Source organism: Macaca nemestrina, chromosome 13 (genome assembly GCF_043159975.1).
Source record: "Macaca nemestrina isolate mMacNem1 chromosome 13, mMacNem.hap1, whole genome shotgun sequence".
NCBI classification, from domain to species: domain Eukaryota; kingdom Metazoa; phylum Chordata; class Mammalia; order Primates; family Cercopithecidae; genus Macaca; species Macaca nemestrina.
Window position 1 is genome coordinate 68,741,442 of NC_092137.1, and position 16,871 is coordinate 68,758,312.

General features: G+C 39.2%; 2 protein-coding genes across 3 annotated transcripts in view; one reads left to right on the plus strand and one right to left on the minus strand.

Moving 5' to 3' along the window:
• Nucleotides 1–340: 340 nt before the first annotated feature.
• On the minus strand, nucleotides 341–7,179 carry LOC105465187 (F-box protein 48). Its single transcript, XM_011713461.3, has 3 exons — nucleotides 7,072–7,179; nucleotides 4,714–5,055; nucleotides 341–4,223 (listed from the first exon to the last, which is right to left on the minus strand). Exons 2-3 carry the CDS (start codon nucleotides 5,017–5,019, stop codon nucleotides 4,062–4,064), a joined length of 468 nt encoding a protein of 155 aa, XP_011711763.1. The 5' UTR covers nucleotides 5,020–5,055; nucleotides 7,072–7,179; the 3' UTR covers nucleotides 341–4,061.
• A 293-nt stretch (nucleotides 7,180–7,472) lies between these two features.
• LOC105465189 (aprataxin and PNKP like factor) overlaps nucleotides 7,473–16,871 on the plus strand; it is a 94,741-nt gene continuing 85,342 nt past the window's right edge. The window contains exon 1 of one of the 2 annotated variants that reach the window (XM_011713463.2): nucleotides 7,473–7,679. In XM_011713463.2, coding sequence (XP_011711765.2) covers nucleotides 7,584–7,679 — 96 coding nt within the window. In that variant the 5' untranslated portion in view covers nucleotides 7,473–7,583. The remainder of the gene's footprint in view (nucleotides 7,680–16,871) is intronic. The other variant, XM_011713462.2, reaches the window with a different exon arrangement.

Here is a 16,871-nt window from a genome sequence, read left to right on the forward strand (position 1 = left end):
CCCAAGAATCTCGCTTCTTGTACACAGGGTGCACACTTAACATGTTATTTTATCTATGAGTGAGAACATTCCTTCCTTCCATGCTGCTCCACCTACTCATGTTTTCAGATGCCAATGGCTTGGCCTGATAAATGCATGGTTCATTCTAAGCCCATACCATAAATTTATCACTAAGTTCCAAAGGTTTCCTTTCAGTGTAGACCGTGATCATAGCACATAATTTGTTAGAGTTATTTTAGTGCAGTAGTACTAAAAAAATAGAAGCTAATGTTCATTCACATAATTTGCAAAGCTAATACTTAAAACTGATGGGAGTGATTCAATAATTCAAAATAATAAGTGATATTTCTGAGGTTAAGTTTATTTTCAAGAATTCAAAAAAATAAAACAAAACATTTTTATTTTCCTATTTCCCTCTTACAGGTTTCAAGAAGACTGGAACAATTATTCATATATTTGTATTACTATCAAGCATCCCACATACCTTAAGGATTGTACACTGCATTTTGATACAATCTTCTTCACTAACAATATAGTAAATTATTTTTATACATTCTGGGTGGGATTAAAATAAATAACCATAGAAATAATTTAACAAGTCTTTATAGAGCACCTAGTGTGTGCCAGGTTTTGAAGACACAAAAATAAATAAAAAATGGTCCCTGCCATTAAGCTCACAGTGTAAAGGGGCAAACACACAAATAAAATAGACAACTTAATGTTACATGACAGCTTTGAGAGAGGTCTATACAAAGAACTACAGGAACATTTAAAAAGTCACTTAATCCAGAACAGTAGTAGTCATGGATTGTTTCCAGGCCAAGATGATAAGTTTTACAATAGATATTGCCAAGAAAAGAATCAATGGTGGGGGTTAGTCCAGGCATATCAAACAGCCTGTGCAAAGGCAGAGAAGTGAGAAAATTTTTATGAAATAGTTTTGTAAGACTGAACTAGAAGATACAGGGTGGGACAGTGGTGAGAGAAGAGGCTGGAGAGGTAGGCCAGACCACATCATTAAAGGCCCTATGGGCTCTAGTGGGGAATTTTGATTTCTACCTGAATGCAGTCAGAAATTTAAGTTAGGGGTGATGTGCTAAATTTGGGGTTTAAAAAAGATTATACTGCTAACAGTAAAAGGAAGGAACTGGAGGCAGGAACATCAGTAAGAGGATATTTTAGAAAGCCTAACTTCAAATAAGGACAAGAATTAAGCAATGAGGCAGAGATAAAGATGGAGAAGAGGTGAATTACTTAGATATTTGGATGATAAAATCAGTAAGAATTGACTCGACTGGACATGGAGAATGATGGAGACAAGTAAAATATGGTGATTTTCTAACAGGACATGTCATTCACTGAGATAGGAACTGGAAGAAGAAATTTCATGAGATGGTAAGTTTTGATTCAGGTGTTTATATATAAACTATCTTTGGATACATTATATAAAATCCAAAAAAATTATTTTTATATATATAAATAATTTTATATATATATACACACATATATATATCCAAAAGATAGTAGCATATGTATTTCTGGAGCATCTCAGGGAGATCTGGTGTTGGGACACAGACATGGATGCCATCAGCACCAAACATGGTAGTGAACACAGGAGTAGTAGATGGGATCACCAAGGATGTTAGAGTATAAAGATGACAGGACAACAGGCGGAACCTTGGGGAACACTAACATGTAATGAGTAGATGAAGGAAAGTGAGTCTTTGGAGGAAACTGAGAAGATGGGTTAGAGTAGGGAAAGAAAAGTCCAAGAGGCTATAGCTCCAACCCATGGAGGAGAGAGTTTTAAGAAGTGTTTATGTGTGTCAGTGTGAGTGTTTATGTGTGTGAAATATATTAACAAGTAGAATGCATCCAGTGGATTTAGACATTAAGTCACTTGTAATTTGGATACCAACAGTTTCAACCATATAGAGTGATGGCCATATTATAGCAGATTAAGACCGACTGGTGAGGAAGTCAGAGTGAAATCTAAGATGCTAATGTAAGCCACAAATAATACATATTTGAAAAATGGGCAAAGAAACCACATCAGGTGGGGGTCCCAGTATGATGGTGAAACTGAATTTGAATTAACTTAGGGAAGCAGATGAGGAATGGCTGGGACCAGAGTCTGGAATATAATCAGGCCTTATAGCTTTCCCGTACTTTGAATATTTCCAAGTGCTTTCTTATCTTTTATGAAATAAAATTAATAGTATACCTTTCTTTCTTTTTTTTTTGAGATGAAGTTTCACTCTTGTTGCTCAGGCTGGAGCGCAATGGCGTGATCTTGGCTCACTGCAACCTCTGCCTCCCAGGTTCAAGCGATTCTCCTGCCTCAGCCTCCCAAGTAGCTGGGATTACAGGCGCCCACCACCACGCCGGGCTAATTTTTGTATATTTAGTAGAGACGGGTTTCACCGTGTTGACCAGGCTGGTCTTGAACTTCTGACCTCGGGTGATCCACCCACCTTGGCCTCCCAAAGTGATTGGATATCAGGCGTGAGCCATGGCACACAGCCCCTTTCTTTTGTTAAGAGTAAATGGGCAGAACAGAATGTTGTTGGGTCTAGCAATTATACTCTATAATCATCAGTGGAATTGGAGAGAAGACCTAGGAAGAGACAGGCTAGCAGTCTTCAAATATCAGGCAATCATAGAGAGGAAGGACTGAATCAGCCCGGTTCTAGAGGGTGGAAGTGGGACTAGAAGGCAAACATTACAGAGAGGTGGTCTTCAGTTCAAGGCTAGACTACAACTGGACTGTTCTGTGACATAACATATACGCTATTAGTAGAAGTACAGGATTTGAACTTGGGCTGGCTGACTGACAGTGTTCCTGTTGAGAAAATTACTGAATAGTCCTGGAGACTTGACTGCCTGATTTTCAAGGAATCTTCCAACTCTAAGAAGATAGTAGGAGACAATTAATTATCTACTGCTCTATTCAACATAGGGAATTTGCATATAATGGGGCATCTTTCTAATATTTGCCTATTTGTTAAATATTGGTTTCCTGGATTCTTATATTTAATGCTATAGAGAACAGTTTTTAAGAAGAAAACCCCACACTAACTAAAGCGTTTTGTAGACACTTTTTACTATGGTGGTAACCACAGATTCAGAATAAACAATTTGTTATAGTGAGTAGTATATCATCTGTTTTATGAAAAAACAGAAACAAAAGTTTTAAAAAATTAAAATAAAGGTTCCTAAAAAGTTATAAACTTTAACAAAGACAAGTGTTAAGGATTCTTTAGAATAATAGTTTTTAATATGGAGAAAACTTTGTCTTGGTATCTAAGAATAGCACACTAGATGGTGCTATAAGGCTGTCAGAAAGAGAGTTTTACCAGGCTAGTGTGGCATTCTGATGGTAGTTAAGTGTTCTGGAAACTTTCCACATACTTTCAGCTCCTGAGAGCCATTCCAGGTTTATATAAAAGTAATGGGAATCTCAATTGGACAAGCTTTAGCCCTAAGATGACATTAACTTAAAACTAAACCACAGGCTTAACACATTTAACATAGTTTCACTATTTGATATTTCAATCTGATTCCACTGAAATAGAAATGTTAAAGTCATTAAAATGCCAATGTATTAATTTAAATGTATTGCTATTAATTTCACTTAGCTAGTCTTCCCATGAGCCTAGTTATATCCACCACTTAATGAATCTTTAAGTCAGTTTCAAGTGGCTTCCTGAAATTTTGAATTATCATTAAGCTGAACATACAAATCACTCTTTCATTTAGTATTACGAATATATTAACACAAATACATGAAACATTATATTTGGAAATCACTCTATCAGTATATTATTTCTTATAAAAATAACATTTCATGATTTTTCCACATTACAATAAAAGCAGAAAAATTTTACTAAAGTGCAAAACAAAAATAAAGCTTTACTTTTATAATATTTCCATTTCACTTTCTTTTAAAAAGGTCAACAACAACAAAATGAATGGATAAAGATATAGCTTTTGCAACCTAAGACTCATTTGAGTTTTAAATTTTCAAAGACCTGAGATTTATTTGTGATTTTTTTTCCTCCTTATCTTTCCAGTTCTGCTTCTAGAATTTCCCCCCATGTATCTGCATCCATTGGGTACATGGTTTTTTCTGGTAGGCTAATGGGAGAACAAATGTTGCTGTATCTGCCACTTAGCCATTCGTGTTTCACTTTACTCTTCTGGTAATTCCTCAGCAGTATTACCTGAAAGAGGTAAATCACCATTAAAAAAGACTGTAGTAGGCGGTTGGTTAGTGAATGTGTTTAAAGCAAGAGAAACAGATTGACAGGGCTGAAAAAAAGAGTAAGTATTTACATTGATATACACATATTTTAATAAATTTATGTGTCTGTGTATGTGTATGTATGTATATGTGTATTTATACAGAGTGCGCCATACAGTTTACTGGGGGTTTGGGATAAGGTGAAGTGAAAAGAAGGAGCTAATTCCCTTCTGGTTAATAGGGGAAAATTCCCTAATTTAGAATTTAAAAAATGCAAAAGGATAAATGAAAGATAGTGTGGAAAGAGTGTGGTTAGCAGGAAAAGGCTCAACTCATTTCCAAAAGTCAACACACTGTCTGTGTTATTCTGCATATGCAATTCTGTCTCCTCCAAGCATAAGTTAGAACTGACTCAAACCTGCTATCATAACACCGTCAACAACACTGCAGATCGCAAAGATTAAACTTACCCTCCAGGAATAACCACTTTCTAGATCATCATCTATTTCTCTTCGGCACACAGCTCTTACAGTCATGCAGTGAGGTTTCCATAAAGAGTCACTGTTTCTTATGGTGTAATTCCAGCTCCTGCATGTCAATGAAGCCCTGCATAAACTCCGAATGTCCAGCTGACTGAAAATTTTAAAAGTGAGTTCTTGAGGCAGCAGTTCAACAAAGTTGTTTTCACTCTCATTTTTTTCCTTCTCAGCATCCACAGAGTTCACTTCTGTGTGAGAAACTCTTGAATTACTGTTTCTCTTGGAGTTTTTATGCATAGCTTAATGTTTTAGTAAATTATCCTCATATGTAACCTAAAAGGCAAGATTTAAACATGCTCAGTCTCCAAATAGGAGTAGAAATCCTACTTTGAGTCAGATGCTTTTTGGGTATAATTTCAGAACTCTTTCTTGACTTTTGCTTCTCAGTCTGTAAAATGGACCAATGCGGCCCCTTTCCTGAAAGTTCTTGCAAGGATTAACAGTGATAGTGTGTAAAACACCTAGTCTTCCTACATCTGAAATGCACCTGGGAGGCACCTCAACATATTAGCTTCACTCTTACCCAGGTTGGAGTGCAGCTGTGTCATCATAGCTCACTGCAGCCTCAACCTCCAGCCTCAAGCGATTCTCTTGACTCAGCATCCCCTCATTTTTTTTTAAACAAACAAACACAAAACCAAAAACTGTTTTTTGGAGAAATGGTTTTTGCTATGTTGCCCAGGCTGGTCTCGAACTCTTGTCCTCAACCAATCCTTCTGCCTCAGCCTCCCAGAGTGCTAGGATGACAGGTAGGAGCCACCACACCCGGTACTTTCGTGCCTTTGAAAATATGTATGAGTCAATCCTATTAAACTCCTGAATACTTGTTGTATATAGGAACTGATGCCTCATCATTAATTTGCAATTTGTGGCTTAATCACAAGATGGACTTCTAGTTGTATAAGAATTTTATTACTTGTATCTAATGGGTAGGTAGGTGCTTACATTTGACACAAATACTATCTGAAATGGACAAGAAGATGAGATCTGGATTATGAAACAAAGTCTTAAATATTCAACTCAGTCATAAGAGTGGTGTTTTAAGAAATGGCCCCTTGAAGCTATCCTATATGCATAGTTAATTACGAGCTAAGGGTAACAGTCACTGAAGACATCAAGCAACAGTGAGTGACAACTATAAACAATGTTGAGAACTCAGCTAGGTATAGTATGTGACTATTTGAAGCCCAGATATAAAGCTCAGCTTCAGCTAATTTACCTAAGGTGAATGGTGTAGGCTTCCCAAATCAGTTGAAAGCATGACTGGGTACATCACCACCCTTGAGTTACTTTTGTATATAAAGACAGCTGGTATTCACTTAAAATCAGTTTATTCCATTTTGCACTTCCTTTTATAATGGGGGTTGGATGTGCAAGAGGAGGGGTTTGAGATACAGCTAAATACTTCTTTTAACTCAGCTGAACACAAATCTCTTTTCTAGACGAGCTACTCAGCTATGTTTCTGGACTTCACAAGACCACGGTGGTTCCTATTCATGATCCAGATTAGCTGTGGTGGCTGGAACTGTAGTCTGTGTTCAACAGAGGTCTTCCTCTTGAGGGTTTGGGGAAGTAAGAAAGCAAACTGGTAAAAACGAGTGAGTCAAGAGCAAGTTTTTGCCATGCACCTTGGCCCCTCCCACCACCAATACAAACCAAAGCCAAACCACAAGGTTCTTGAAAAGAATCTCACATTAGGAAAACGTTACAGTGTATTTAAACGTTACGGTGTGTTTATCCACTTCTCCCAGCATCTTACTGGGAGAATAAAATGCCTCCCCTTGTGGAATTCCTGCAACGGGAATGAAGGTTTTTGAATTTCACAGCAGGGGATGCCTTGGCGAGGTTCTAAAATCCCACTAGGAATCTTTCTTCTACGTCCAGGTTCGCCTGGATGCCTGGAAACGACCCCTCTTCTGCCCTTTCTCCTTTATGAATCGAGCTTTGCTGAATTCTCTCTCAAGTGAGGTAAAAGCTCGTCTCCCTTTCAACTATCACTCGGAGGGATAGATTGGCGGCAGCGCAGAAGGTGGGGCGGGGAGCCCCACTCCGCCCACATCCCGCGGGTCAGGGCTAATCACCCCACGTCCCATCTGAGCCACCTTCCTTGTGTCCTGCGCGGGTTGCAGCTGCTGGAAGCCAAGAACACGGAGCACTGACAAGTGACAACAACAACCGTCAGCGCTGTCACTGCGGCTCCAGGCCGCGGAGGGAAGGCTGAGCTTGCGTCAGGGCCGCGTCCCCGGGAGCGTAGACATCTAAGCCAACGGGAATGGAAGATCCTCCTACCTACTGGGCCGCGATGGCTTCTCCTCCCGCGATTTAAATCCTCCGGAATTCGAATCTTTCCCCATAGCTCTTCTCTTCCCGCCCACCTAAGCCCCACCCTGCTGACTCGGAACTCGCGCAGGCGCCGAGAGGGGGCGCGTAGTGCCTTTGGGGATTGGTAGTTTTTTCCAGGGCGTCTTAGCTCGGGAAAGGAAGTGAAGAAAGGCGCCAGGACTACAAGGCCCGGCGTCCTCCAAGAAGGGAGGGAGGTGAAAAGGGTGGTGGGGAATAAGCCGGGGTTTTTAAACAATAATTTTGAGGCGGCGTGACTGGGGAATCCCCGATTGCGTCATCAGTAGGCGTGGAGGGACGGGACTCGGGAAACTGCGCTGGGGCTGGGCTCTGACAGGACCGGCGCAGGCGCGGGTAGCCTTTGCGGCCCTCCCCCGCTGTTTTTCCCAAGTCCTGGGCTTTCCCCGCGGAAACAGCGGAGGGGCCAGTCTCCTGGCGAAGGGGCCTAATCCTTGCCCGCCATGCCCGGGGGCTTCGAGCTGCAGCCGCGGGACGGCGGTCCCCGGGTGGCCCTGGCGCCCGGGGAGACTGTGATCGGCCGCGGGCCGCTGCTGGGAGTAAGTGTGGGCGGGGGCTCGGCGGACCCCGAAAGCCGTGGAGGTCCGCTCCGGCTCCTGAAGACCGGCCCTAGTCCTAGCCCTATTCCCCACCGCGCTGGTCCGCCGGTCTGGATTTTATAAGTTTGGGGCCGCAAGTTTTTCGGTTACCTTTAAGCAATTCACAAACATTTCTTTATGTTGCTTTAAAAACACTGACTGTATTACCATTATTATCTTTTCCGGGGTTTGGCAAACTAGAGTCTGGGGGCCAAATCCAGCCTATGTTTGTATGGCCCCGTGAACTAAGAATGATTCTTAAATTCTAAAATGTAAAATATAAACAAAAAACCTACCAATTTTTCCGGGAGAATATTGCTGCAGGGGTTCAGGGTATTGTGGCTTGTCCTGTAAAGCCTAAAATATTTACGGTAGTCTCTGGCCCTTTACAGAAAAGTTTGCCAAACCGTGATATTATGTCTTCTAGGCTAATTTAAGCTTTGGTCTCCTTTGCAGAGCTGTGTGGACCTTATTTATTTATTTGTATTATTTATTATTTCCAGTAAAATGAGTAGCTAATCCTTAATAAGGAATGTGTATAGCGTTCGAGTCATTGGTCTAAGGAGACATTATCTATACCAACATCTTTAACTGTCAAGTATTTTTATTATCCTCATTGTTCAGATGAGAAAATTGAGCCATACATACGTTATTTAAGGTCCATGCATAAGCTTTTGGACACAATGCCACAAAACTAAATATTCTCTACCTTCTTTGGGAGGTTTAGGAATGAGAACATTTGCATATTGCATTCCAGAATTCTATAGAGCTCTTCTTAAGTACATCTAGTTTTTAATTTTTTTCTTTAACATTCAGCATTTCTTTTTAGTGCTCACTGTGTAGAACATTTTGCAGATTCTAGCACTGTGGGGCATACAAAGATGAATGGAACATGGGTCCCTGCCCGCTAGGAGTTTTCTCTTGGGACTGGGAGACACCTGTGTCAGTGAGCTAACACCAAAGAGTGAGGAGTGTTTACTGTTATCCTGATTGACTTCCAGAGTCTAAATGGAACCATTGGTACTTGCCTTAGGTCCCTTCTGGGAGCAGGGAAAGGAGTGGTAGTTTAAGATTGTGTTATGGAAATTGGTCCTAAAGGCGTGTGTGTGTGTTGTGTGTTGTGTACATACACATGTGCATGTAGTACGGTTATTGAGACAGTAGATATTCAATTGCTGTTCTTTTTTTTAACTGACAAGTGATTATTTAAATGTTTAACATCATTTCAATTTTTTTTTCGTCGTTTATTAGCCTTACAAACACTGGAAGGAACTGGAGGCTTTATTTTTCTGTTTTTCTTTTAAATTCGTAGGTTAGAAACTTAGAGTATGTGTTTCATCTAGTAATCATGTGTCTGGTGACTAATGAGTTTTGACTTGCTTAAGACATTGTCACCAGTAGAGTACCTGGGTCTGGTTAAAAGATGGATGAATTTTAGAGCCGTGTTGTAGAAACTTGGCAACAGATTGCATACCCTTTCATTATTTGTAGCTTGTTCTTTGTGTTGTCGACTTGCTAATGTGAGATGAGCCTATTTGGTATCTGTTTTTTAAAATGATAGGGAGTGAAAGCTGGGCAATTATCTGGTCAAGATCTTGCTTTTCCTTTTAAAATAACATTCAGGGATGAGATTCTGTTGCCAAGGTTGGCAGGTATCAGAAGTGCTTATGAATGACATCCTAAGTGTGTTAAAGGAAAAATTTGGAGAACAAACAAATCACCTTGTAGTTTTTTCGATTTTGGAGCTGACAGATGCACTCGATTCTTCTCCGCAGTGGTTAAAACACAACATAAGGGCCCCTGTTTCCAACAACAGGAATTCCAGTGAGACTTATTTTTGTTTTGTGAGAGAGCGAAGACTGAGTTCTAAGTGGAAAACTCAGTAAGTTCATTGTAAATTGGTATACATTGGAAATGATTAATATAAATAAGGATGATTTTGAACTTTCTTAATTGGGCACGTTTTTCTGAGACAAGCTTCACAAACCTTGATGGCCACACAAACATAAAAGTTTATAATCCCACTGTGTAAAATAGTCTTGGTAGTAAAACAGTTTGACAATGAGAATATTTTTATATTTTTACGGTGGTAGGAAAACACAGAGAAACCTGTCACAAACAAAGGACAATGAAATTTAATCTTTCTTGTGCCCTTTGCTTTCACGTGAGTCATCAGAGAACCCCAGCTCTTTGTTTACTAGATTTTGATTCTGCTTCATGATTGGCATCAGTTAGATGGTTTTACAGCAGGATTTATCTTCAGAGAACTTAAGTTAAAACAGCCAATCCAAAAGATTACATATTGTGTGATTCTATTTATATAACATTATTGAAATTGCAGATTGCAAAATTTCAAAAATGGAGAACAGATTAGTGGTTGCCAAAGGTTAAAAAATTAGGCAGGAGGGCAGATGGGAATGGATATGGCTATAAAATAGCAACATGAGGGATATTTGTGGTGACAGAAATGTGCTTTGTCTGGACTGTGTCAGTATCAATATCTTAGGTTGATGTATTGTACTGTAGTTTTGTAAGATGTTACCATTGGGGGAAACTGGATAAATGGTACAAGAGATATTTCTATATTATATCTTTCAACTACATGTGAATCTACCATTATCTTAAGAAAATTTTATTTTAAAGGGTTTTATAGAACAACATGTCAAGCACTGTTAGGCCAAAGTATTTGCTTTATGATTTTTAATTCAAGCTGTTACACTGTTAAATGAAATCTACTATTTTTGATTTCAGATTTTTCTTCTTTTGTTTTGACAGCAGGGATTATATGACACATTTCCTTATGATCGATTTCCCTTCTAGGGATATCTAGTGAGACTTTCTCAATGTAGATGTAATTAAATTGACTGCTTTGATTAAAAAGAGAAGAGTCCCCAGTTGGGGGAACAGGGAAGGTCATAGGCTTCAGTATAGACTCTTCAGGTGGCATCAGTTCACCACTTCTAAGAATGTTGTAAATGTTCTACAAAGTTTACACAAAGTAACTATCCCCTGACCTGGCAGCTCTGTACTCGGGAACTGCTTGTTGCAGAATCCTCCTGGCTGTCTTGGAATGCTGTTCCTACCCCCTCCAACGTAGGTTTCTTCCCTGACACTTCCTTTATTTCTAGATTTGCCCTTCCCTCATTTTATTATTTAGCCTACAACCAGTACCTAGCACATAGTAGGCCTTCAACACATGATTTCTTCTTCCTTCCATTTCTGCATCTCAGCCTCTCATTCACTCTACCCTCAAAAAGAGCCTATTTGTGACTTAGATATGAAAAAGGGTTATCATTGAGTTTTGAAGTGAATTTAAATATAGTAAAGATGCAGTCCTACCAACTGCTAGATCTTAAGGAGTAACATTCACAATGAATTAAGTTTTAACATTTTTCCTATTTTGTTGATGGATAATTCGCTAAATTCAGGAAATAGTTGATAAATAAGTACTATGGTTGGATGGGAGGGAGTATAGGAGAAATAAAGATGAATGAGAAGCAAGTCCTTGCTCTCAAGAAACTTACAGTTTTGTAGGTTTGAGAGACAAATAAACAAGTATTAATAACTAAACAAGGTTACAGCCTCACACGGGGACTGGAGCCAGGCTGACACTTGGAGTGAGCGAAGTGGGAGGGAAGAAGAAACAACATAGGGACAGTGATAAATGACAACAGTTCTGCCTCAGTGTTAGGAAGGCCACAAGGAGAGGGTCTCTGTGCAATCCCTGCTACTTTCCCCTATTCCCACTTGATAACTGTCATACTGTTTTTTTAAGAATAGTAAGAAATTTGAATTTTTAGATATAATCCTTGATTTTTATAAGGTCACATTTTATTAAAAGTTTTGTTTAAATACTATGAGTCTGTTGATGAAGAGTTAAATTCTATAAAATATTTCCAGAGATTTATTCTGAGCCAAATATGAGTGACCATGGCCCATGACACAGCCCTCAGGAGGTCCTGAGAACATGTTCCCAAGGTGGTCAGGGTACAGCTTGGTTTTTATATATTTTAGGGAGGCATGAGACATCAATCAAATACATTTAAGAAATACATTGATTTGGTTCAGAAAGGCGGGCCAACCCAAAGCAGGGGCTTCCAGGCTATAGGTAAATTTAAACATTTTCTGGTTGACAATTGGTTGAGTTTATCTGAAGACCTGAGATCAAAGGAAATGTGCAGGTTAAGATAAAGGCTTATGGAGACCAAGTTTTATTGTGCAGAGCTCTCAGATCGCAGACTTTAGAGATAGCAGGTTGCAAAATGTTTCTTATCAGACAGGAAAGGGTTCCTGGCTCTTAATTGATTATCTCCTGGATCTGGAAAGGAAGGAAGGGAAACAAGGGGGAAAAGGGATTCCCTGTAGAATGTGGATTTTTCCCACAAGAGACTTTGCAGGGCAATTCCAAGGTATGGCAAAGAAATATATTTTAGGGTAAAACATTTTGATTTTCTTCCTTGTTATGCCTGAGTCAGACTGGAAAGTAAGTCACGTTATACAGGGTTAAATAAAACTCATCTGATGATAATCTATAGTTTGTAGGGCATGACCTCCCAGACCCCTTATAAAGGAATTTAGGCAAGATTAAAAAAAAAAATCAGAGCTTAGTCCTCAAGCTAGACAGAATGATGTCACAGGGTACAGAGAAGTATAAGAAGGAACCTGAAGTTAAGAGGTGGGATCAGGGGAAGAAAGCTTCATGAACTTGGTTGCATGTTGAGTTTGACTGTGGTGTGTTGGGACAGTTAGAATTTTGGTAGGTGAAGAGTGGGTGGGGTAAGGAAGGGCTTGTGTGGTTTAAGGCTCTAAGATGTGGCGTGTTGGATAATTGGGTAAGTGTTGACCAGGCTTGTGGGATGATCACATTACGTCAATGATCTCGTTTAACTTTTACAAACATTGTTTTTTAATATATTAGTTTTTAAAGTAGACTTTATTTTATGGAGCAGTTTTAGGTTCACAGCAAAACTGAGTGGAAAGTACAGAGAGTTCCCATATACTCTCTGTCCTCTTACATGTACAGCTTCCCCCACCATCAACATTCTGCATAGTATGGTATGTTTGTTGCAATTGATGAATCCACATTGACATGTCATTATCACCCAAAGTTCATAGTTTACACTGGAGTTAATCTTGGTATTGCACATCCTGTTTTGACAAATGTATAATGCCATGTATCTACCATTGCAGTGTAACACAGAATTGTTCCACTGCCCTAAAATTTTCTGTGCTCTGCCTATTCATCCCCCAGAGGCTCCCTGGGACTCCTGGCAACTACTGGACTCTTACTTTCTCCATAGTTTTGCCTTTTTCAGAATGTCATAGAGTTCTAGTCATATAGTACATAACCTTTTCAGATTTCACTTAGTAATATGTATTTAAGGTTCCTCCACGTCTTTTCATGGCTTCATAGCTCATTTCTTTTTAGTGATGAATAATATTCCATTTTCGGTTTATCCATTCACCTACTAAAGGTCATCTTGGTTGCTTTCAAGTTTTAGTGGTCATGGATAATACAATTACAAACATTTGGGTGCAGATTTTTGTGTGGACATAGGTTTTCAGCTCATTTAGGTAAATACTAAGGAGCACAGTTGCTGGATTGGATAGTAAAGTTGTATAGTAATAGTATGTTTAGTGTTGTAAGAAACTGCCAAACTGTCTTCCAGAGCAGCTGTACTATTTGCATTCCCACTAGCAATGAATGACAGTTCTTGTCGCTGGACATCCTTATCAACATTTGGTGTTATCAGTGTTTTAAATTTTGATCATTCTAATAGATGTGAGATAAATAACTTTTCATATATATATTCTGAGTGGACAAAAATACAAGAGTCAACACAGATGACTCCTGTGTCATTGAATATGTGGTGATTTCCCCCTACCAATGAGCAAGCAGTCACTTTTGCAGCAGACATCGACTGGGTATCCTCTAATTCAATTTAATTCTGACACCATCTATCTGGAGATAGCATCAGCTCCTACAGGTTGAGGGCTCAGTTCCCAAGATTTCCCCCCACTTCTGATGCCAATTACAAGCCCCAAGTTGTTTTACCTGTGCTTCTGAACCACTGGCTGTAAACTGGGGATCCCATGGCCCTTTCCTTGGACTCTATTAATTTGCTAGAGCAGCTCCTAGAACTGGTTTGTTATAAAGGATATGACAAAGGATACAGATGAGGAGATGCATAGGGCAAGCTATGGAAAGGGGTACTGAGCTTCCATGCCCTCAACAAGTGTGTCACCCTCCAGAAACCTCTACATGTTCACCTGTTTGGAAGCTTTCCTAACCCTGTCCCCTTTGGGTTTTTATGGAGTCATCATTATTTAGTCTTGATTGATTAAACCGTTGGCCATTAGTGATCAGCTAACCCTTCAGCACCTCTCATCTCCCTAGAGGAGGCTGGGGCTTGGGGCTGAAAGTCCCAATTCTCTAATCACACCTTGGTCTTTCCAGTGACTGGCTCCCACTCTGAAGCTATCTAGGGGCTGCTGGCTGTCACTTAACTCATTAGTATACAAAAAGACATCACTGGGGAGATTCTGAGGATTTTAGTGGTTATGCCAGGCAACAGGGACAAAGACTATATTTTACAATTATATATATCTTCCCCTGAATTAATGCCTTCAAATTGTCATCCCCCATTTACTACTTATCATGAATAAGCTATCTTCTCACATGTCTTCATACTTTTGCATGAGTTCCTTTCTTTGGTAATTTGATTCTGTAGGTAGTATCTGGGTATATGTGTTTTTTTGAGATGGACTTTTTTTCTCGTTGCCCAGGCTGGAGTTCAATGGTGTGATCTTGGCTCACCACAACCTCCGCCTTCTGGGTTCAAGAGATTCTCCTACCTCAGCCTCCCAAGTAGCTGGGATTACAGGCATGTGCCACCATGTCCGGCTGATTTTGTATTTTTAGTAGAGACAGGGTTTCTCCATGTTGATCAGGCTGGTCTCGAACTCCTGACCTTAGGTGATCTCCCCACCTCAGCCTCCCAAAGTGCTGAGATTACACACGTGAGCCTCCGCTCCCGGGTGGGTATCTGTATTTTTAAAAGCTCTGAAGATGATTCTACTGCAAAGCCAGAGTTAAAAACCACTTCTAGACACACTAAGTAGAGTACTTGGCACACAATGGGTCTTTAAGAAATGTCTGCTGAACTGAACTGAATAAGCAAAATAACTACTTAGACACGTTAATTTTCCAGTCCCAAGTGGTGCTTTAAACCCACTTTTGTCTTCTTAAGCTCTCTTTATGTCTTTACTTACTGCGTTGCCTCTGTCATCATCTATTAATGATGATGTTCTCACACTTGTGCAGCATTCACTGTGTAAGCAGCATTGCAAGCCAAACAGGTAGGATGAGTTGAAATTTCAGTGACATCTTGATAGTCAGCACAATTTCATCATATTGGCTAACAATTCAGCAGCCTTGAATTCGAGCTCAAAAACTACTGGATTTACTTTTTAAAATCTAAATGATCCATATTAATCAGTATTGTGAATTAGACAGGTGTCTGTGAGGTTGCCTGATAACCTACCATTTATACCATTATTCTTATGGGAAAGCATATTCACAAGTTCCAAAGAACATTTCACCTCAAATATATTAACCTTTTAAAGAGAACTTGATTTCTGAATTGAAGTGTATATGGAGAGTCTCTGGGCAAAATCAAGTCTATTTCTTCATACTTGCCCCTTCTTAACATCAGAAGTTGGACTTTGGTACATTCCAGATACAATAATGTTAAACATCTTATATCAACTACTTTTGCTCTATTGAGGAATAAGACTGACCTCTCATCAAATATTATGGCAGAGTCTCAGCATAGATAACTGAACTCTGGAATGTGTGCTGGACTTGGCACTGGGAAGATCTCTAGATAAGAAAATTTTATGATTTGTAGACTTCTTTATAGTAACCAGTCTGGATTCAGTTTGAGTCTTTCTATAGATATATATATAATTTTTTTTTAACTTACCCTCTGCTCCACAAAAGTGGGAGGAAATAATCTAATAAAATTATGTATAAAATAGATCCCATGCTTTTTTTTGTTTTTTTGTTTTTTGTTTTTTAGGTTTGTGCATTTCACCATAATACTGGCTCAAACCCTATACTAGATGACTTTCTGTTTTTCTCTACCATGAAAATTTGAATTTGTCTTTTTTTGTCTGTTGTTGATACAGCAAACTAGATAGTCTTTTGGGAAAGTACTGTAAATTGTGAAGTATTGTGTAAAGTAATTTTTTTTATATGTATTATGCTCTTTCCCAATTTTGCAAGATTATATACTCAGTGTAGAAAATGTAGGACTTTCGCCTGTAATCCCAGCACTTTGGGAGGCCGAGGCGGGCGGATCACCTGAGGTCAGGAGTTCGAGACCAGCCCGATCAACATGATGAAAGCCCATTTCTACTAAAAATACGGAAATTAGCTGGGTGTAGTGGTGCACACCTGTAATCCCAGCTATTTGGGAGGCGGAGGCAGGAAAATCGTTTGAACCCGGGAGGCAGAGGTTGCAGTGAGCTGAGATTGTGCCATTGCACTCCAGCCTGGGCAACAGAGTGAGACTCAAAAAAAAAAAAAAAAAAAGTAGGAATTTCACCAAAATCAAGTAAGCAGGAAGACAAAATAAGCACTTCGAAGTCAATTACCAAGACATAAGCACTGTAAACATTCAATGTAGTTCTTTCATGTATTGAATCTGTGTACGTAGGTATATATATTTTACTCAGTATATGTATTGTGCAATAGTTACCACTGATTTTTCATTAATATTATAAATTTTGTTATTAATATTCTAAATAGTATTTTCAGTGCAACCTTCCAGTGGCTTACTGTCACACTTAAAACCCAAAGTCCTAATGGGTATGAGGTTTCCTTTTGGAGTGATGAATACATCCTGGAAATAGAAGTGATGGTTGCACAATTTTGTGAATACAGTTAACCCTGAACAACGTGGGTTTTGAACTGCATAGGTCCACTTCTATGCAGATTCAACAAATATATTGGAAAAGTTTTTGGAGATTTGTGACAATTTGAAAAAACTCACAAACTCTATATTTAAAAAACATTGAAAAATTAAGAAGATACGTAATGAATAAATGAAATATATGTAGGTAGTAGTCTAGCTTATCATTTACTACCAT

What these genes read in the sequence shown, in the direction of transcription:
- LOC105465187 (XM_011713461.3), bottom strand. Translation starts at nt 5,019, where the DNA reads ATGCATAAAAACTCCAAGAGAAACAGTAATTCAAGAGTTTCTCACACA. An exon ending in AAAGTGGTTATTCCTGGAGG is followed by an intron (nt 4,224 to 4,713) that starts GTAAGTTTAATC and finishes TACCTCTTTCAG; the next exon opens with GTAATACTGCTGAGGAATTA.